At 46.6% G+C, this 22,945-nt stretch overlaps 1 protein-coding gene across 1 annotated transcript; it reads left to right on the forward strand.

Annotated features, from left to right (window-relative positions):
* The first annotated feature begins 13,983 nt into the window (after positions 1-13,983).
* Positions 13,984-22,642, forward strand: LOC136522012 (uncharacterized). Its single transcript, XM_066515798.1, has 5 exons — positions 13,984-14,612; positions 16,984-17,098; positions 17,957-18,075; positions 21,590-21,651; positions 22,330-22,642. The coding sequence occupies exons 1-4, from the start codon at positions 14,362-14,364 to the stop codon at positions 21,639-21,641; spliced, it is 537 nt and encodes a 178-aa protein (XP_066371895.1). The 5' UTR covers positions 13,984-14,361; the 3' UTR covers positions 21,642-21,651; positions 22,330-22,642.
* Positions 22,643-22,945: the final 303 nt, after the last annotated feature.

Genomic DNA, 22,945 nt, shown 5'->3' on the forward strand with positions numbered 1-22,945 from the left:
AATATGTATCACACACCTAGCCCACCACAAGAGGCGCCGCAAAAACCTACCCACAAGTGAGGTAGCTCAATGACACGAGCAATTTACTTGAGTTGCCTTTGACGCTCCGCCGAGGAAGGCACAAGACCCCTCACAAGCAACCGATCGAGGCCGGAGACAATCACCAACTCCGCTCAATGACCCTCCAATCACCGGGCCGTCTAGGTGTCGGCAAACACCAAGAGTAACAAGCCACAACCAGCTCAAATCACCCAACTAGTGCCACAAGATGATGCAACTCAATGCAATGCACTAGAAACTCTCCAATCTCACTCAAGATGATGAAATCAAGTGAACAAGTGAGTGGAGTGTGTTGCTCAGCTTTCAAAGAGTGTGCACAAGTGTATGAGGTGCCAAGAGTGGCCAAGGCCGACCACACCCTCTATTTATAGCCACAAGCAAATAGAGCCGTTATACCCCTTGAAGCTGTTTCTGCGAGGTCACCGGACAGGGTAGTGCCTGGCACCGGACATGGCGATGACCTGCCCAACGGTCGAATTTTAACGGTCACAAACTAGCCATTGGGGCACCGAATAGGGTGGTGGTGGCACCGCCCTAGGGGTGGCGGTGACCACCTAGCCATGCCCCCCGATTTCCCAGCTCTGGATAAAAGGGGCGGTGCACCAATGCACCCATGGCGGTGCCCCCCTTTGCTTTCGGTGCTCTCAGGTAAAGAGAGACGGTGGGACCGCCCAGCTTATGGTGGTGACCAGGCGGTGCACTGTCGTGCACCTGGCGGTGTACACCGGACACGCCGGTGACCACCCTCCAACACGCCGCTCTCGGCCACCTCCAGGTGGGCACCGCCCTAGGGGTGGCGGTACCACCGGAATAGTGGCGGTGCTAGCCCCAGCACCAGCACTTCTCTGCCTTAGCCAGCCGGTTACCGGATAGGCCAGGGCGGTGCACCGCCACACACATGGCGGTGACCACCCCGAGGCAAACTCCTCCAATAGCTACGATTTTGTTTCTCGATTCTATCCACAAGCAGTCTAACACTCTTTTCCAAGCATTGCTAACCCTCAAAGTGTTTTATCAAAACATGTGTCGGGGACCAATACTAGGGTACCCAAAGAGAAGGAGCTAATAACCATCAACGATTGATTCAACCGAGCAATCAAGAGCGCGACTACACCTCTTACTGGGCTTTGCCTCGTCTAACCCCCTAGGGTCACACCACCTTAGCTGACTCCCAAAGGCGAACTCTGTCTCGTTCGACCCCCGAAAGTTGGCTCCGCCTCGCCTGACGTCCGAGGACTAGCTCTGCTTCGGTTGACTCCCAAGGGCGGACTCCGTCTCGTTCGACCCCCGAAGGTTGGCTCCACCTCGCCCGACGACCGAGGGACGGTGTGGTAGAACTGCCTAATCTAATGCCTTCCAGGAGTACTCGTCTTCCATTAGATACTAAGTACTCAAGGGATGACACCAAATTACGCGGTTCCGTCTGGCACACCCTAAGGGAGAACCCGAAAATCCACATTTTTCCATCAGGATCACAAATGAGATAATAAAGCTTATATCATTCTTAACCATTTCTTACATCACTTTTAATACAATATCAGAGTATAATGTTTATTGTTATAACAACAGAATGTAATCATATTATCAGAGTTATGAACAATTTAATTAAACAACAAAATATAAACATGTGAACAGAGTTACAACGGAAATAAACATCTATTCATGGCATGATGAAGCATTGATAAATTAACTAGGACAATAGATTATAAAACTTTCATTTATAAAAATATTTAGTAAGAGTTATAAATAAAAACTATGATCGCAGCGTAAAGGAAATCATCTCTGAGCCCACCAGGAGGAATCCACACACAAAGGTCAGCTCTAGCCTCCACCTATCACCTGCAATGAGGGGAAATAAAACCCTGAGTACTCAATTGTACTCAGCAAGACTTACCCGATAGAAGAAAAGAAAAGACTCCAAGGATATGCAAGGCTATCTGGCTTGTGGGTTTATTGCATCTACAGGAGCATTACTAAAGTGCGTTCTTATATTCGATTTTTATTAGCAGTGCATTAGTTCATTTACTAACCATTCTATGTAAGCACCTGTGCTACTTTCAAGCAGGTGGTAAGCAATCAGATTTCCTTTTCCATCTTTTATCTTTCAGTTCTTACTACGGTGCAAGACCGCAGATATGCTGTACCAGATCGCTCGGCGATTCGCGAATCAATGCTCTCAGCTAGGTACCCTGAAAACACACGCCCCGTTTGTACCCCAGGCACAAGCGGGACCAACCCACTACCCTCCTGTCACAGGGTCTAGGTCCCCGTCTAAATTAGGACTATAAGCCCCCGCCCCTCAGTCCCGGACTCAATGCGGTGCAAGGACCTTATAACCCAAAAACCACCCTGACAGTCGGTCCAGAAAGAGCCGGAACCCATGACAAGAGAGTAACAAATCTTGCAAGCGTCCATACCCAAGTATGAGCTCGGGATAATAAGTCTGTGACTTGCCGAGAGTCTTATGCAATGGCCGGTCCTTAACCGACACAGACAGGGGAAAACAGTGTAACCAAGCTATGTCCCGTTGGCCGTAGGACACAACCTCTTACACCCACCAAAACCCAAACCATATTTCTGCTCGGTCACCATTTTTCTTTTCCACCAATTATATTTTCCATGTGATAATAATACAGTAATATATTTCATATCTCTCGCGAGTGACAGACAATCACTCGACTTCAACTGGAGTCCTGTAGCATAGCAATCTACACGATCCTGTCATACTAGTAAGACCCATATGATAAAGATTTATATATGCAAGTGGGTTTCATTCAACTCCTTAAAACTTAATGCACAAATATAATTTAAAGTGCATAAAAGTAGGGGTTATGCACCGGGGCTTGCCTGGGTAAAAATATAATTAGAAGTTAGCTTTCTATCATGGCGACATGGTCTCCCAAAAGCACAATTTCTCCAGCAACTCTCGATGACTCCCCGATCCATCGACGTCCCTATTATGATATGCAATGCGATGCAATACAAAGGCATAATTAATCAACTGCAACCGTGGCTCGTAACATACGATTTATGTCATTCAAGTTAACAAGCTAGTTCTAACGACTAACGTACTAAGCTATGTATCAACATCATCGAGAAAGGTGCCATTTCCCAACAAGTGTTTTAGTTATACAATTCTGAGGTGTTTCTTTATCCCATTCTATCGATTTAATCTTTATTTGTAATATGACATCATTATCTATTTAGCAAACTAATTATCCTAGAGCTACAAAAATTACATTGAGCAGCTAATAATGTTAGTAATTTACTGTAAAATTTTTAGAGTTAATACTATCACCAATTTATCACGGAAATTCCTACAAGTTCACCTTTTCATAATATTAAGCATTCTAAATCAATTAGAGCAACCCTGGAAACAACTTAAAACTAGGTGAACAATTATACTAACAAATAGATCCTGATTTTAGAAGCCTTAGGCTCCTAAATGATTTTATATATAAATAACAAAATCACCTCAGAATTTATATTAGGAAATCTTCACTAATTCGTTGGAAAACAAAAAGAACACCGCAACCCAAATGGCCCACGGCGAACACGACCCACAACCCGCGAGTCGGCCTAACAACGCGGCCCAGGCGAGCGGCACAAGCCGGCACAGCGCGCGGGCGAGAACGGCCCAAGCGCGGATGAGCGGCTAGCGCACACGAGGACGAGCCCAGGCGCGGTGACAACTTGCATAAAGGCCCCTGAACTTCCTTTAAATCAACTAAGACCCTATTTGTAAACCTATGAGTCTAGCATTTTTGCAAAAAGAACATGGTAAAAAGTGCTATTTATGCTTGAGTCCCTTTTCTACGTTCAAAAGCAGAGCATGGCCGGGGAAAACACTTCGCTGGCTGGTGGACTGCTCACCGGTGGCAGGACTATCGTGGGACGGCGCGCGGAGCATCAACGACTCCGGCCACACCCGAGGACGGCAACAACATGGCTGAGTGGGACCGGTGAAGCACCCGCCACACACGCACACGGATAGCTGCGGGGCAACAGCGGGCGTAGAGGAGGCTCGAGGTGAGATGGAGCTACGCGCGGTAAAGCCGTACCGGTGCGGACACGGACGGGGCAGCGCCATAGGCGACGGAGCGGCGCGGGAAGGAGCATGGCGACTGCGCAGTAGTGGCAACTACGGTGCTATGGGGCGCAGCAGGGCCAGGGAAGGAGCGTGGAAGGGGGCGGCGCTCCAGCATGGCCGTGGGGCTCGAGCGCTCACGCGCACACGCGAAGGCCATCGACAGCGGGCGCAGCCACAGCGGGGACTTGTGCGATGATGAGGTGGCCACGCAGTGGAGCCATGGGTCCAACGTGGGGCCAAGGGGCGCGCTCGCTAGAGGGGAAAGGGGAGAGACAACGGTGGTCAAGCTCGAGGCTCGCGGCCATGGTGGAGGACAGAGTGAGCGAGTGAGCTGGGCTAGCTAGGCGACGACATTTACATAGCTCGGCCATCTATGTCTGCGTGCAAACGGTGGCAACAGAACAGCGGCCGTGTGCAGAGCCCACCACGCAAACCAATGCACAAGGCGACATGGGGAGAGCAACGGCATCAAGACAAGGTCATTAGGTCGACGGGACAACAGAGGCAGTGGCTACTCAGCGGTGCACGACAGAGAAAGGGGAAACAGATGGAGGCAAGGAAGAGCAGTACACGGCAGCCGCAGCCTGGCCAACTTTCTTTAAGATGCTCTCAGAGAAAGGACGCGAGGGAGAGGGAGCAGCGGCATGGCGACGGGACTCGACAACGCGGCGCGACGCGAATAACTCCAATGATTGATGGATTCAGAGCAGGGGCACCACCGTATTCAAGCGGCTAGGACAACAGTGAGGCAAGGACAGCAGCTGAACTCATGGGCATCGCGTGGCTTTGCGGGCTGGCTGCCTACGCGTGCAACATGGATGTGAACAGCGATACGTCGTCGGTACTCCAAAAGATCTAAATCCTTTCAACTTCCATCACTAAACATTTCACGCGACAGCTCCTACTCCATACCTAGCCATAGAACAAAATATTAGGGTGTCAAGTAATTATTTTTGCGTAAAACAAATGGCCACAACAATACTTTAAAATATAATTTCCAATTTTTACCGTTGACGCAAAAAGCTAGTTTTTAAATTTTAAATTTGATTTTTGAGCTATCATATATATATATATATATACTATTGAATAACTTTTACTTACCAAAACAAGAGTTACATTTTCATCTATTAAACTTGCACTCCAGATTTATTCAAGTACTAAATACAAACTATATTTTATTTTGTTTATAAAAATTGCTTTTCATGCTTAATCAAATAAACAAGCCATTCACTATTTATTTGCCAGAATTATTGTGAGACATTCCTAAATATCTCTACGCACTGAATAATTTAACCTGGGTGTTTATGTGAGTCCATAAAACTGAGTCACATAGGATTCGCTTATCGCCTCAAGTATGTTTTAAATCAAAAATCCGAGAAACTCGCTTCGAAAATTTTTCTTAGGCCTAAATCTCGGTGCTAAACAAGCTCGTAACACCAGATGTGTTATAACCAACCCCCCTTAAAAAGAATCTCATCCCAAGATTCAAAGCAAGAACCAGAAGAGGGGAAACACGATTACTCTTCATAGATTAGAAATTACACGAAAGATTACACGACTTCTAATGCTAAACCACACATGGATTTAGAGATACATGGTTAAGAGCAACCTAATACAACCGAGACTTAATCCAGAAGTCGAGATAGATAAGGACAATGGAGAAACAATAGGAAGATGATTATCCAAAATATGGCGTAGGTCCAACAGATCCAGAAACAGGAGACTGAGAAGTCAAATATCGTGAACCCTAAAACCGAACTAACCAAAGGAAACTTGAACTTCTTCGACGAACCAGATCCTTTCTTCTTCTTAGATTACACAATCACCTTAGACTAACAAACCTATATCCTCGGATGACCGCTGGATTTCATAGCTCTACTTTGGATTCGAGGGGGTGGGGATGAAGAAGAAGAGCAAGGACCAAGGGCATTTTATAGTGGCGAACGGTGGTGAGGCACAACACACTGGAAGTGGAGGCGACGTGAATGGCATACACAGACAGTTCATGCAGTGGGGATAGAGCCGGCCCTGGTGCGCTCCTTACGTGAGCGGGTAGAGGATAAGGGGAGGAAAGGAGAGAGGGTCCTCTCGACGAGGCAGACATGCGGGCGGTCATGTCCCCAAAAGGAGAAAAAGAGAGAGATCAGGGGGTCCGATACGGGGACGATGGCGTGGGGGTCGAGATCCGACCGGATGTCGGGGAAAAGGAAAAGTGCACAGTGCACAAGGACGGTGAGTGCGGCATGATGCCGCGACCACGTGAAAATGGGGTGCTAATGGGCCCAACATAGATAGCGTCCGCAGGGCACGCAACGTAATAACCCAACATGCGTAGTGCGGTCAACTCAGGGCTTGGGACATGACATCCACTCAGGCTTTTACAATCACTCCCGACTACCTAAGGCTAACTTTCCTTACTACTCTTCCTTTTCTTTCCATTACTCGACCACATCCGTCTTTCATGTAGACTAAGACCATGTCATACTTTCTTCCTCCAAAACCACCTCCTCTTGTTTACTAAGAGAGAACACTATTTCATCAATCCATTGTGGATTTCCCATTTGATCACCTGAACATTTCCAAGGAATATTTTTGTAGCAAAAGCGGTACGGCGGTGTAACTTGGTAAAGGTACTTGGTCAACAACCTCGATACCAGCACGTGCCGAGCAACGTCACCATGTGATAGTTATTCCACAGGGGCCCTTGGTTTCATCGCGGCACCATAAGCTATTAACTAGACAACTATTATCAACTTACATGCCATGAAGGCGGTGGGGTCATAGACCACAAAGTAAGTGGAGTATTGCAAGAAAAGATTCAAACAACAAGAATTCCCTTCACAACAAGGGACAAGGAATTCAAATCCAATGGTGGATTTGGTTTAAAGAGATTCAAGTGTTCTGCTGGGACATCCCACAATTAGTCGATACAGTGTCCTATGTTCTCCAATCACAATTGGTTTGCTGACCTTTGAATGGTAACTTCTCTTGTAACCCTCTTAATATTGCCCTTGAAAACCATAATTATGTCTAATGGGACTTAAAGTATATGGACGCAATAAACACAACGAAATAAACAAAATGCATATTCTGAACGGTCTTATATGGGTACAACGTACATGCATTTAGTCTCCCATCCACGGCACATCATTCACCTTCCCTATTGGCAGACGATCTCAACTACGAACGAAAAACAACGGCAAGAGTACAATACCGAAAGACAGCGACGAAAAGCACTACTACTACGGGTACAACATCCCAATGCGACTAATCTACTCGGGACCACGCATCTTCATTCCTGGCTCGGCGGATTCTTCTACTGCCCTGGCTATGGATCTGTCTCCTCTCTTAGCAATGGTTGAGTGAGAGGAATCAAGGGTTCTACTTCTGACACTACCGAGGGTGGAGGTGCTGGGGGTACCGCAACACCGGTTCTCCTTCTTTTTGGCGGGTGGATAGGGATTCCCTCCAAGATCAAGGAATCCTATCGTTCCGCAACCAGCATCCTCCGCTTGGCTCTGATGACAAGATAGGCCTCACCCAGCTGATGGGCATGTCGATCTTTAGCCTCCTTCAGGACTTCCGATATGGTAGTCTCCCGACTCTCAACGGCTGCCGCGCTGGCACACGCTTCGGTAAGTTGCACCTAGAGCATCCTAGAGAAGATCTTAGCTTCCTCGGCTCGACGGAGGCACGTTGTAACACCCCTAGTGTTACGATCTCATTTAGCACCGCGATTTAGGCCTAAGTAAAATTTTTGAAACGAGTTCTCGGATTTTTTGGATTTAAAATGTACTTGATGCGATAAGTGAATCTGGTGACCCAGTTTTGTGGACTCGAATAAACGCCCAAGTTAAATTACTCAGTGCGTAGAAATATTTAGGAATGTCCGACGATGATTCTAGCAAACGGTTTGTTCGGTTAGATTAAGCATGAAAATCAACTTTTATAAATAAAATAAAATCCATTAATAAATAGAACGATACATATATATAAACTCACGGGTTTATTTTGTTAAGCATGAACTGACGAGAAAGAGAGTGCAGCAGCTTCGTTTATTTTTCCGGCGTGCAACGTACTCGCCTGGCATTACTTTTGATCACGGTCTCGTTCTCATCGTGGCCCTGCAATTCTCTGCATTGCAAAGTCTCCTCATCCATCCGCATCCATGCTCCCTGGCTTTTGCTTTGCTTCTCTCTCTGACTTGATTACTTCTGTCTACATTTGCCGAGCCGTTCCTTGTTTTTCCTCCCTCACTGCTTGTCTCTGTTTCTCTGATTGCCTGCCTTGCTTGTCTCTACGGCCGCGGTCTTGTCCATGCCAACCGGCATGCCCTACCGGCCACATTGGGCCTAGGCGTCCTGCCGTCGTGTTTAAAAAGTAACCGAGCCCGCACGCATCTCCTTGCTTGTTCGTCTTGAGCTAGTCTACGAATGATCTTCTCCTTCTCCCTTCTTAATTTAATTAGCACACATACACTCTTTATTGCTGATCAGCCCCGTTGACACGATAAGGACACACTCGAGTCCAAGTCCATCATGAATCAACTAGCCTAGTTGACACGTCGAAAGACCAAAGACCACTCAAGTCCATCGCCTGAAATCCAAACATGGTCACTGCGTCTTGCACGACGGGCACCGTAGCACCGCAGGATCACTGTAGCACCGCAGAATCACTGTAGCACAGTAGAAAACACGGTTCACCGTGGAAAACACTGTTCCCCGCAGAAAACACTGTTCATCCGAGCATCACGTCGTGCACAGGCAGCGCTTTATTACCTTTAAGCAAGCTAGTTTGCCACTAACCTTACGACGCGTCGCTGTCGCGTCTACGCTTCTCCAGTTCATTCACAGTAGCCATGCCTAACCTTCTCGCCATCCTCCTTATCCTTCTCTTGCTTAATTCCATCCCTGCGTCTCCTGCCTTTAAAAGGATACGCCGAGCCGTTCCGCTCCGCTGCTCACTTGCTTCTCTCAAATCAAGTTTCTATGTTCTTGCCCGTGAAAGCTACGTCTATTGATCTCCTTCCTCGAGCTGCAATAGACCAAGGTAGATAGTCCCCATACATCCCCTACCTCCCTTCTACCTCCCCATGCCCTTGGATTTGGAAGCCATGGCCAGAATCGCCATCAGGCGAAAGTCCAGCAGCTGTCCATGGCGGACGAGCTGAGGAGCACAAACGCCCGGTGCTCTCTGTGTCTCTCTCGAAGAGTCCTAGCCATATACCTGCTCTGCTCTTTGTTTAGTCCATAGTAGCAGCTTGTCCTATGCCATGTGCTAGTAGCAAAGCCAAGAACCAACTCAGCTCCTATACACGTAAAGTCAAGAGTCGTGAGCTATTAATCCACTCCACCCATTTCTTTATTCCTTTTCCCTTTCTAATAAACCAGCGGCAGTATGTGGCCACTAATCACGTTTCATTTTCTCTCCTTGTGATTAATTAGCGGCCACCTTGCATAATTAATATCTCCACTATGCTAACTCTGATTCCATCACTTCTTCCTAAATTCATCTAAAATCGAACCCTACCTATCCATAAAGTTTCATGATTTTTGGAACGCATTTGAATTTATATGAATATTTATTTGTGTCTGTTTGCCAAGTATCGCGAGTTCGACGCCGACAGAGGGACGTCGATGGATCGCAGAGTCATCGGGGGTTGCTGGAGAAATGATACTTTTGGAAGCGTGATTGGATTTCTAAGAATTTTGGCTGTCGTTGATTATTTACATCTATGCATTTGCATCAATACATATCATAATAGGAACGACGGTGGATCGATGGTATCAACTGGAGTAGCTGAAAAGATGATGCCAGGGATCATATCACGAAGATGAAATGCTAACTTTTGGTTATATTTTACCCAGACAAGCCCCGGTGCATAACCCCTACTTTTTTGCAGTTTAAATTATATTTGTGCATTAAGTTTTAAGGAGTTGAATGAAACCCACTTGCATATATATATATATATATCTTTATCCTATGAGTCTTTCTAGTATGACAGGATCGTGTAGATTGCTATGCTACGGGACTCCGATAGAAGTCGAGTGATGGCTGTCACTCGCGAGAGATAGGAAATATCATAATGGATTATTATCACTTGGAAAATGTAAATGGTGGAAAGGAAAAATGGTGACCGGGCAGGGATATGGTTTGGGTATTGGTGGGTGTAAGAGGTTGTGTCGCCGTGGACTCGGGGCATAGCTTGGTTACACTATTTTCCTTGTCTGGTCGGTTAAGTACCTATCGTTGTATAAGGCTCTAGGCAGGTCACAGACTTATTATCCCGAGCACATACTTGTGTACGTGTGCTTGGAAGACTTGTTGCTTTCTTGTCGCGGATCTGGCTCTTTTTGGACCGACTGTTAGGGTTTTATTTTGGTGGAGGAGGTCCTTGCACCGCACTGAGTCCGGGACTCAGGGGCGGGGGCTTGGAGTCCCAGTTTGGACGGGGACCTAGACACCGGGATAGGAGAGTGATGGGTTAGTCCTACTTGTGCCTGGGGTACAAGCAGGGCGTGTGTTTTTGGGGTACCTAGCTGGGGGCATTGATTCGCGAATCGCTAGAAAATACGGTACGGCTTGTCTACGGTTTAGCATCGTAGTAAGAACTGAAAGATGCAAGATGCAAGATGGAAAAGGAAATATGATTGCTTACCACCTGCTTGAAAGTAGCACATGTGCTTACATAGAGTGGTTAGTTAATGAACCAATGCGGCTATTAATAAAAATCGAATATAAGGACGCACGCTTAGTAATGCTTCCTGCAAATACAATAAACCCACAAGCCAGATAGCCTTGCATATCCTTGGAGTCTTTTCTTTTCTCCTGTCGAGTAAGTCTTGCTGAGTACAATTGAGTACTCAGGGTTTTATTCCCCCTGTTGTAGGTGATAGGTGGAGGCTAGAGCTGACCCTTGTGTGTGGATTCCTCCTGGTGGGCTCAGAGAGGATTTCCTTACGCTGCAATCATAGTTGTTATTTATAACTTTCACCAAATGCTTTTATAAATGAAAATTTCATAATCTGTTGTTGTAGTTTATATGTCAATACTTCATCATGTCATGATTAGATATTTATTTCCGCTGTAATTCTGATCACATGTTTATATTTCGCTGTTCATTTAAATTGTTTATAACTCTGATAATATGATTTCATTCCGCTATTATATTAATAAATATTATACTCTGATGTTGTATTAAAAATGATGTAAGAAATGGTTCAGAATGATGTAAGCTTTATCCTCTCATTTGTGATCCTGATGGCAAAAATGTGGATTTTTGGGTTCTCCCCTGGGGTGTGCCCGACGGAACTGAGTAATTTAGTGTTCTCCCTTAAGTGCTTAGTGTCTAATGGAAGACAAGCACTCCTATGAGACATTAGATTAGGCGGTTCTGCCACACATGTCCTCAGCTTCGAGGCTTGCTAGTCATATTGCTCATCCAGAGCAAGCAGGTACGTGGTCAAGTGCACCACGGTAGGACTATCTTCTTGCGCATCCCGCCCTTGTAAGGCCTCCATGCAAGCTCTCCATGCCCATCGATTCTTGTCCAAAGATGGAAAGAACCTCATGGGGGTACGAGCAATGGGCTCTTCATAGATCTGGCAAAGATACCGCAAGGCTTTGCAGGCCACCACCTGGTAGGTGTCGACGAAGCGAAACTCGGTTACGGTCACATTCTAGGCTTTGGTGAGGTCGGGGAACTCTTCACTCTTCCCAATATAGATGGTAACCTCACACCACTCGGTGCCATGCTTCTCATACTCACAGACCTCATACTCGGGACGATCTTTGACTCCGAGCTTTTATAGGGTGGCATACAGGATTCTGGGAAAACCCTCAATGTTCAAGCAGTAGCTACTAACCCAGGCTCCTGCCATCCCTAGTGGTGGTTGTGAGGAAGGACTGAGCGAAAAGCTTGCTCAAAGGAAAAGCTAGATGAGCTAAAGTGCGTCGAGTGGTAGTGCCAATGGCTAAGCCAGGCCCTGCATATAAAAGTGGAGTGGTCAGTGGTCCTAGCGCAGTCCACTAGGATTCCTGCGCGGGATTACTTACGAATGAATAGACCAAAATTCTGCGCATTTGAGGCGGGCGATGTCCAAGGCCATTACTGACTAGTATGACTACAGGGCAAGGGTCTGATAAGAGCGTAGAAAAGAGTACAAGGAGACGTGGATCACGACAGGCGTGAAACATGGGTGAACACGGAGCATGAAGCCACAGTATAGAAATAACTCTGGAATAAGGACGGGGCAGTCGTGCACACTATGACACGCGTGACACCTATGGATGGCGTATCTGCAAGATATATGAATGGTACAATGCACAAACATGATATGCATGAATGCACGTCCTATACATCCTTCCACTGTTGCCAACATATAGGGCAACCATTCTCAGACTTTTGGCACATCGTTCTCTCCCTGTAGCTAGTCGATACTATCGGACTATGCTCGGGGTCAGTGTTGAAAGGATTTAACAATGCCTAGAGGGGGGGGGGGGTGAATAGGCGTATCTAAAAATTTACTGCAAATGCTAAGTTCAAATTTGTCAGTCAATGTCGGAAGTCCTGGCGTTTGGGTCGGAACTCCCGATGTTGTCAGAAGTTCTAGCGCAAACGTCAGTAGTTTCGACGCCTAAGTGAACTACAAAAGTAGTGCCAAATTTAACTTTACGGATAAATAATCTTACAACCTCACTTCCTAGTGGTTTGGTGAAGATGTTGAGTCACTCCCTTGACGCTGTAATGTCTCCAAACCGTAGATCGAGTCCAAACCCTAAAATGGAAGTTTGGGAGAGAAAGAGACAAACAAATACAAGTAATCTCTAGCAATCACAACAACAAGCACGCGGGACACAAGGATTTATCCCAAGGTTCGGCAACCCCACAAAGGAGCTCCTACGTCCTCGTTGTTGAGGTGACCACCAAGGTCGGAGTCTCTTTCACCTCCTTGCCTCTCTCAAAGCGACCACAAAGATCACTTGAGCTTTCCACTAAGAAATCGAAGGGTGATACAAACTTCCCAAGGCTCTTCACAAGATGGAAGCTCTTGGGCAACACCTAGCCGGCTAGGGGCAAAGCCCCAAGAGTAATAGATGCAAAATCAACCGGCTTGACGAAGAAATCAAGTGCTCAAGCTTGCCAAAGTGATGCTCTCACTTAATCCACTCTTCTTTCACTCAAAACCCTAAGGGAATCGAAGATTAGAGAAAGGGGGAATCGAAGAAATCAAATGTTCAAGCTTGCCAAAGTGATGCTCTCACTTAATGCCTCTCTCCATCGAGAGCTATCGTGATAGGATAAGATGGGAATATATTTTTCTTTTTAATTTTATATTGCCGATCTATAGCGGCATGGACTGCTCTAGGATGTATTTAGAGCTCCGACTTTAGCTAAAACTGCTCTGGAATAACTTTCTTTGGCTCTAAGTAACTACTCTAAAAGAGCATTTAGTAAAATAGCTTCTCATGTTGGATTTTAAAATTTTTTGAATATTCATGATACTCTTTATGTTTTTTCCTCTTTTTGTTCTTTATTAGAAAAAATTGCTTCTCATGTTAGACGAAGTGAGAAGTATCATTCTGTCTCTGATTTTAGAAATGAGACAACATTACCTTAGTAAGTTTTGGTTAAGAGGACATGCTCATCCTATTTTTTTTTTGGTTTGGTTAAGTGAATTGAAAGTACAGGATGAGGATGATAATTCTTAACGCCGTTAACTAGAAGTCATCTTGTAGGGCTGTAGGCCCACTGTCCTTTAATCGACCCCACCTGTCATTCTCTAGTTTCTTTATAGGAGTATAATTTTCCGTTGCTCTCTCCTTTTCGTCGTCCCCTTCCCAGAGCCCGCCTGCACGGTGACCCCCTCGGCTCCTCCCCCTCACCGGCGCCCCCTCCCTAGCTGCCTCCGCCCAGCCGCCTCCTCCTGAGCCGTCTCCGCTCAGCCGCCCCCTCCCCGGCGACCCTCTTCCGGAGCTGCCACCGCCCGGCTGCCCCTCCCCAGTGCGCCACCCGTCTGCACACCGCTGCCTGGCCACTCGCCTGCACACGACGCCCTCGCCGAGCCGCCTGCACATCGGCGCCTGGAGGACGAGAAGCGCGGAAGACGACCCCAGCCTCGCCTGGAAAACGCATCCGAAGACTTCAACCTCCCTTTCCGGCCGGAGATCCGCCTCGCATCTCCGCGACAGATCCGGGCAAACGGCGGCCGATGCAGTTCTTTGGCGGCTCGTCGCTGACGTCGGTCGCGCCGGAGGTGACCCCAGCCCCGGCGGCGCCCCCCGGCACGGGCACGGGCGCCAGCGCGCAGGTTCTCTACGTCTTCAACCGCAACGGCGTCTGCCTGCTCTACCGCGAGTGGCACCGCCCGCTCCGCACGCTCGACCCCACCCAGGACCACAAGCTCATGTTCGGACTCCTCTTCTCCCTTCGCTCCTTCACCGCCAAGATCGACCCAACCACGTACGTCCTGCATCTCGATCTTCTAGCACTCCTCGTGTTAGCGGTTATCTATTGAGGCGGCCATTAGTCGGAAATAATTTCGCATCAATCCTGCATCTGGCCAATGTATCTGTTAGAAACTAGACTAGAAAGGCAGGTGCGACCTTGCCCCGCCAAAGCTAGATTGGGCCAGTTTTGGTCAGCCCACACATTTAGGTTTTGGTACACTTAGTATGTATGATGGCCTAGTACTGTTTCTGCAGAGCACGATAGTCCTGCCAAATCACATATACCAAATGGCTGAATATTTAGAGTGGCAACTGTAACTTTTGTGTGATCTGATAGTTCATAGTTCAGTTTGAAAGCAGAGAAAACTCACAATGGTTTTATGGAATATGGTCAGAAAATAAAAATATTCTATATCTTAGCATAAACACTGAACAGCATGACATCCACAGCAGAAGCCCATAAGGCATACTGATAAATTAATTGATGATACAAATGGGTAAAGTAGTAAGTAAACTATCTGCATTTCTTACCTAATGCCAACAACTCTTGGATTCATCCTCCAAGGACGTCTTGATGTACTTTTGAAAATTGATGTACTTCCAAAATTGAAACTAGTCCCTAGAAATAAATGAGCATATAAAATGAATTTTCAGCAGCCTAAACTGATGGCATGAGGTTAGTTGTGAATCAGAAATTACTTGCAAAAATGAGTCCGTATATATAAAATACTTTTTTAGCAGCCTAAACTGATAGCATGAGGTTACTTGTGAAGCAGAAACTACATACAAAAATGAATCCGTGTCACAAAGTAACGCAGTCTATCCTCCGAACAAATCCTCGTTGAAGCACGCTGACGGGTCGACCTCCAGTGCTGTTGACGGCAAATAAAAGACACCCTTGCCAGACACGACAGTTCGACGGTGGAGGGGCTAGAGGAAGAGACCGAGCGGCAGATAGGTCATGGCGTTCCAAACGACCATTTCATCGGACACTATGGGGGCGTCTGTTGAGCATTTGCAGCTCCAGCCCACCATCAGCGCCATGCCAGTACCCCCCTGTGGCACATCTGCGCTTCATATCCTCCTTGCGCCATGTGCCTGCGCCACCCATGAATGATCTGCTCCTCATGCTGCGCCGTCGCTGCCTCCGCCTCCACTCTGTGTAGGTAGGGGAGAGGGACAGGAAAGGAGCAGCGGCGAGGGTGATGCTGCGCTAGGGAGAGAAGGCAGGGGGAGCGTGTGGCAGCACGGCGATGGGTTCAATGTAGCTGCTGAGTCTCCACCCAGGGGTTGCTTTGTCCTTGCGCATCCAGCCCAGCAGCTCGCTGTAGCTTCCTTGCCTAGGAGGAGGCGACCTCCTTGCCCCGCACCTCAGCCATGCAGGAGAGGAGGGCAGGCGCGATGGAGGTGGTGATTTAGTGGCAGGAGACAGAGGACTAGCGCTGGAGGCCTGCGAGGTTGGGATCAACAGTGATTTCATCTGTTCAGCACCCCAGCAGAGGGGAAGAGCAGGGGACGTCGGAGGGTAGCCGGAGGAGAGAGATGGGCATGGCAGCAGGAGCAGAGGCGGAAGAATTGTGCAGGTTCACGATGATTCGTGAGCGCATGAGTTTACGGATTAATGGGCGATAGACCTGCTATGACCCAAATCGAACGGTCTACATCGTGTCCTTGCCAGATCTGACGGTTAGCAGGCGACGTGGATTGATTCTCTGCCCGAAGCTTGGTTCTTGATTAGTATTATAGAGATGAGTAAGAGTTCCATCATCACTTCATCAGTCCAAGTAGTCGTTCACAGCATGATGAGTTTGGAGAAGATTTCATGCTCTTTTGTAGTAGAAGAATTTAGCGGAGAAAATGGAAGAAGAGAGCTGGAAAGGGTAACCGAGGTTTATCCTTGTAATACAACAAGTATCTCCATCTCTTATGAACATTGCTAAAGGGACAGGCTGGTGCTTTCTTGCCAGCTACCTGTGTATATATAGACTTTCTGGTTAGTTTACATGAGCTTGTAACAATTTAAAGGGTTGGGGTTTGATGGTTCGACACAGTAATTACTGGAGTGTTAACATGATATGACAAAAGGTACAAAAATGGATGGAAATTGATCAATTGCTCAAATGTTAAGCCACTGATGTTTCGCTTGGATTCGCAAACAGCTTGATGTTTTTTGTATTTTCACACCAGTTGCATTAGTTTTGTATTATATATTTTTTCCAATCTGTGCATTGCTCGATTGATAACAGGGTTATTGTAAAAGACAATCATTTAACACTTACAAATAGCTGGAGAACCTAGACCGTGTAGCAAGTGACAAATGTTGAGTCTCTAAGACGCTTAATTCTCTTATTTTCCTTTTGACCTTTTTCACATATCAAATGCAGGGCTGAAAAGGGAAACCTTGGCGTGCCATTACTGCCAGGCCAAGGTTGTTCGTTTTATAGCTTCAAGACAAACACATACAAACTGAACCTCATGGAGAGCCCTTCTGGTATAAAGGTTAGTATTGCCTATGTTCTTGCCCTGCTGCCTTAACTAATTTGGATATTTGGATCATCTTGTTAAGATCAAAGTTTCTTTTTATGTATTCCAACATTCATTTGTGTTTGGGCCAGATGAATTTGATTGGTTACAGTGACTTGCAGCAGAAATAAATATTGCTTTAGATGCTATCGAACTACCAGATCGTTTCGCCATTGATTTAATAATTTGCCTGGTATGACCAATGGGTTGTACCTTTGTATTGTGAGGAACGATGGGGGCAGCATGGAGAGGGTGGTTTTATGAGCATGATGAGAGCTTAGGGTTTGGTGGTCCCATGAAAGAATCGAAGAAGTATTGACAAGTATCAGAACTATTTTTTATTTAAAAATGCCGAAATATCTGATGCTTGTCCGACGAGTATCAGAGTATTGATAGCCAATACGTGAGCACTCTTAAGTATGTGTGCATCACAGGTTTTAGGACACTGGATACCATGGCTTGTAGTCTACCTCCGTGCGTGCTGACTATTTTCATTTAATTGTCATCCATAATGTCCTAGTCCTGTCAGCATCCTTCTATCAGGAAAGCTGTTGATGTGATATATTCTTACACTAGATTACGCTTTCTCCTTTGAAAAGCTAAATCCATTTCCCTTCCATTTGTATACTAAATATATGGTGTTGCATTTTCACTTTTAGTATGAAAGACATCTGTTCAATCTTTGTTTTTCTGCAGCGCTGTACCAATTGAATGTTCTTTGTAATTTGGTCATTTCTTTTAGCATAGTAGTGATCGAGCAGATAGATGTACAATATTCCTTTCTCCAGAGCTATACTCTATGACTTACTCTAGTACTCTACCCTCTTGGTGTAGCTTATACTAATTACACATCCAAGGACTGGTGATCAACGAGACTCGCTGAAGCATATCTACAACCTATATGTGGAATATGTTGTAAAAAATCCTCTGTACGCTCCTGGAACACCAATCAAGTAAGTTTCGCTGGTTTAATGGAAATCTGTTTTTACTGCATGTTTAGCTATAATATTGTTGTTTTTGCTAACATTATAACTTTTAGAAGTATGGGATTCTTTTTTTTAGACTATTTGTGGAAGGGCATGATTTGTTCCAGAATTCATATTTGAGCATTTGACCTAAGTAATGAGCAGACGTTAGACAGATATAAGTGTGTAACTTATTTGGGAGGCATATTGATGCTGCAAGTAAGATAACATGATAGATGTAGCCAGCAGCAGGTGTTAGATCTTTGGGAAAATTGGTTTCATAGCACCGAAAGAACGCGAGATCAGGAAAATACCATCGAAAGTTCATCGCACCATAAAATACCATCAAAAGTGAGTATCTGTTCTGCAATCTAGCACTCTGTTACTTTTGCTGTTAATGTCATTTGTTGGCACCGTCCGAGCCTTCGTTTCACTAAAAAATGAGCAGGAACCATGGGAGGACGTGGAGAACAACCTGTAGACTGCATCAACCTGGGCAGGCCTGCAGTGGTAGAGCAAGAACATGCCCATAGGCCTGCTGCTGCTGAACGGTGTGACGGGCTGCTCGGGCTGTGGCTTCATGCGGCAGCTAGTCCGTACTCGCCCTGCCGTTGGCAATGAGGATCCTGGAAGCGTTCAGCGGCATCATGCAGGCCTGGCAGACGGCGAGCACGTCGCCGCCCTCGGCGCCGCCGGTGCTGCAGATTGCGCCGGATCCCGGAGCCGGAGATGATGTTGCACTGGCAGCTCTTCTTGCGCGCGCCGGCGCCGGGCATGGTGCTATTGTAGACCAGGCTGCCGGCTGCCGAAGCGCGCGGTCGCCCTTCCCACAGCATGCGACGGGGTAGTTGCTCTTGAGGATGCCGCACACCACGTCGCGTCGGCCTCGATGGCCAGGAAATCCGTGTTCCTGTACTAGTCCGGCACCCGGCGCCCCAGCAGTCCAGCACTCGACCCGGCCGCTGCCCGAGAGGATGCAGGTGGCGTCGTTGCCGAGCGCCATGGTCAGCATGTCGCCCGACAGCTTGTGCGTCGGTACCTCGGGGACGGCGCCGTCGCCCCAACAGGTGAAGCCGCCCTCCGCGTCAACGGCGCAGGCGTGGCAGTGGCTGGTGGCGACATTCTTGAAGGCTGCGGCCGTGGGCGTGAGCGACGGCGCCGAAGCAGCTCATGCTGGTCTTGCCGAGCTTGCTGATGCCGCAGAGGAAGTCGTGGCCCAGTGCGATGCGGGAGAAGTCGAGGGCCTCGAGGCCTTTTGGGAGGTCGAGCCGTCGAGGTGCGGCCACTCCCAGCAGGTGGGGCTGTGGTCGTCGGAGAGGCCGCAAACGTGGCAGCTGCCGGCGTTGAGCGAGTGGGGCGAGGGGCCAGTAGAGGCAGCGGCCGACGGGGCGGGAGCAGTTGGCGGCGAACTCCTCGGAGAAAGACCACCAGCGCATGGCAGCGTGTCCGCCGAGCGGGGCCGTGAGGTCGCACAGGAAGTCAGTCCCGGCTGTGATGGCATGTTGGCAGAGGGGTAGACGAACTGCTCGTCGTCGGGGAGCGAGGTGAAGTGCAGCTTGGAGCCCAATGTTTTCAGATCGTATTATCGAGGCTAGTCGTCTGACCACCGATCAGACGACTAATCGCGATTAGTCGTCGATAAGGGTCGATTAGTCGGTCCTAATCGGTCTAATCGGCTAGTCGGACATTTAGTCGTCCTTGTGCCTAGATGGCCTGATCGACCATGTATATACTATATATATGATGCAAATATATGTAAACATGGCCATAATAAATAGGTAAATGTTAGAGGCAAGCAACCAAGCACAGTTTGGCATGTAATCATGTTTGCAATGAATCATTATCATGGTGATTTGGCCACTTACCTGTAACTGCTGCTTGCTGATGCCTGATGGTGTCATGGTGAGTGCTGACTGCTGACCAAAGAAAAACTAGCTGCTGCTTGCTTGCTGCTGCTTGCTGATGTCTGAACTCTGAAACTGCTGACCAAAGAAAAACTAGCTGCTTGCTGCTGCTTGCTGATGTCTGAACTCTGAATCTGAAATTACAAAGAAGGGGAGGAGACAGGAGCGAGCGGAGGTGGAGCTGCGGACGGAGCTGCTGCGGGCGGAGCTGCGGACGGAGCTGCTGCAGGCGGAGCTGCGGGCGGAGCTGCGGACACCGGCGAGGGGAGCGGACGAAGCTGCGGACGTCGGCGAGGGAGATCCAGAGGCAGGACGCCGGCGGCTGCGAGAGAGAGGCAGAGAGCAGCGAGAGAGAGGCCGCCGGAGGCAGAGAGCAGAGAGAGGCAGAGAGCAACTCCCACCAGGTCACTCACTCCTCTTCTTCTTACCCTAATGGGCCAGCTAAAGGTGGGCCGAATTCTTTAGCTGGGCCAAATTCTCCCTCCCCCGAACTAGTCGTCCGGGTAGTCTGATCGGACGACTAATCGTGATTAGTCGCAACTTATCGGACGATAAGTTTTCTAATCGGTCTAAACTAATCGAGGGCCCTTATCGAGCACCTGGTTACGATAAGGACGACTAATCGCGATTAATCGCGATTAGTCGTCCGATCTGAAAACACTGTTGGAGCCTCGGACCGACTCCAACAAACGACGTTAACGGCGAAAGTAACAGAGTGCTAGATTGCGGAACGGATGCTCACTTTCAATGGTATTTTACGGTGCGATGAACTTTCGATGATATTTTCCGGATCACACGTTCTTTAGGTGCTATGAGACCAATTTTCCCTAGATCTTTTTCACATCTAGTAGTCTTTAGTCTCCCAAACATACTGAAACTTGTGAAATCTAAGCTTAAAAATTCAAATTGTGATAGTGGCACTCAGTGATACTGTTTACTGCTCTTTCTTTAATTCACATGATTGTTCATGAATTTGTCGTTTTCAGATATCATGATTGTTTTGAGCATGTTCAACTGAGTTATTGATAAGCTATAGGGCCTGTTTGGTTTCTATAGGAGCTCCTAAAATTCTTGTCACATCGAATATTTGGACACATGCATGGAGTATTAAATATAGACTAATTACGAAACTAATTGCACAACTTGCGACTAATTTGCGAGACGAATCTTTTAAGCCTAATTAGTCCATGGTTCGACAACGTGGTGCTACAGTAAACATGTGCTAATGACGGATTAATTAGGCTTAAAAAATTCGTCTCGCAAATTAGCCTCCATCTATGTAATTGGTTTTGTAATTAATCTATATTTAATGCTCCTTAGTAGTATCTAAACATTCGATGTGACATGAATTTTAGGAGCGACTGAAGAACCAAACACCCCCATAGCCTAATTCTCACTGTTCCATAACTTGTAGTGTTCTTTCTAGTTGAGGATAACAGTCTTGTAGTGGATATAAACCCTGAATATCATTAATTTTGGGAATTGAGATGATACCCAGTTACCCATACACAACCAGTATTTCTTGTTTCATTCCTACTGGCCACATTGTTTCTTCTTTATCTCAATTCACTAATTTCCTGAGCATCTCTTATTTGCAGGTGCGAACTTTTCAATAAACATCTCGATCAATACGTGAGAACATTAATTTGATGTCATTGAGGTAATTTCTATCCTTGGTGTTTCTTACAGCGCCTCAAATAGTAATTCTTTGAATTCATATGTATTTTGCATCAATGTTTGACAATCTTTTTATGTGATTATACACTTGGGGGTCTTTGCTCATTCCCATTTGTTTCGTATGAACCTTTTGTAAAGAAGTTCTATTGAGTTGACAAAAAAATCGTGACTAAAAATATTTCAGATGCTTTTATTATGTTTCCTTTTATCATCTGGAAACCGAGTTTTACTTGCCCCTAAGGATCTGTCAATAATTTAGGCCATGTTTATCTGAGCTTCTGGCCATTTTTGGACTGCTAGCTTTTGGAAGGTGCAGCCTTTTGGCTTCTGGGAGCTTCTACCTTTTGGACCTCCCAAAAACTAGCAGTCCAAAAGTGTCTAGAAGCTCAAACTAAACATGTTGGCGGGGTGTTCTATTTTTGGTACTATGTCAGAGAGCCATCAAGAGTGAAACATAGTATTTGCTATGCTAAGATGTCTAGGCGTGCATTCCCCTTTGTCCTGGTTATTCAGCTCCGTATTGTGTTCCAGTTTCACACAATGCGGTCATACTGTTTGTCTAGAACTGGCACAACCGAGAAGGCAGGCCGCATGGTAGCTGCCTATATACATATACATATTTCTTTCACACACTTATCACTGCTGAAATGTTTCGTTGCAGGCTATGGGTTGGTGAGGCATTAGGGGGAAAAAAAGGACCATTTCATGATGTCACCATTTCGTGGAAGCGCCGTCTCAGACTCTCAGGGGTGGTAGACTTTTCTGGTGGAAAAAATGTTTTATTCTCATTGTGCTTGCACAGCCGCACCATGGTGCAAAGCTGTTGTCTTGTGTACTGACTAAAATTTGATAGCTCTACTGTGAACAGTTGTTTGTTTGATCATGTCGGATGCACTCGACAGGGAAACTGCATTGTCTCTTCTAATGTGATAAATCTCCATATATATGGTTAATCCACGAGTTATTGCGACACTGTTCAAGGGGTTCCTCGTCAATTAATTATCAGAAGATGACTAGACTGAAGATTAACAAATGAAACAGCATATTTTCTGTTTGAGACATTACAGCTTTAAGGCGTAGTAGCCTAGTCTAAAATTTAGCTATAAACAGCATATTTTCTGTTTGGATCTTTTTCTCTAAACTTTAGAGCTCTAAATTTTAGAGCTAAAGTCTCTAAACAAGTGGGCTAAAGTTGAGCTCTAAATTTTAACCCACCTCACATTAGAGCTTTATATCTCAAAACTGAGCTAAAATGGGCAGGGGATCATACAGTATAA

The sequence above is a fragment of the Miscanthus floridulus genome, chromosome 2, assembly GCF_019320115.1.
Source record: "Miscanthus floridulus cultivar M001 chromosome 2, ASM1932011v1, whole genome shotgun sequence".
In the NCBI taxonomy this organism is placed as follows: Eukaryota; Viridiplantae; Streptophyta; class Magnoliopsida; order Poales; family Poaceae; genus Miscanthus; species Miscanthus floridulus.

Excerpts from the sequence above, each read along its gene's own strand:
- LOC136522012 (XM_066515798.1), top strand. The coding sequence starts at position 14,362 with ATGCAGTTCTTTGGCGGCTCGTCGCTGACGTCGGTCGCGCCGGAGGTG. Across the intron at positions 17,099-17,956 it reads AGAGCCCTTCTGGTATAAAG|CTTATACTAATTACACATCC; the intron begins GTTAGTATTGCC and ends CTCTTGGTGTAG. Across the intron at positions 18,076-21,589 it reads GCTCCTGGAACACCAATCAA|GTGCGAACTTTTCAATAAAC; the intron begins GTAAGTTTCGCT and ends TCTTATTTGCAG.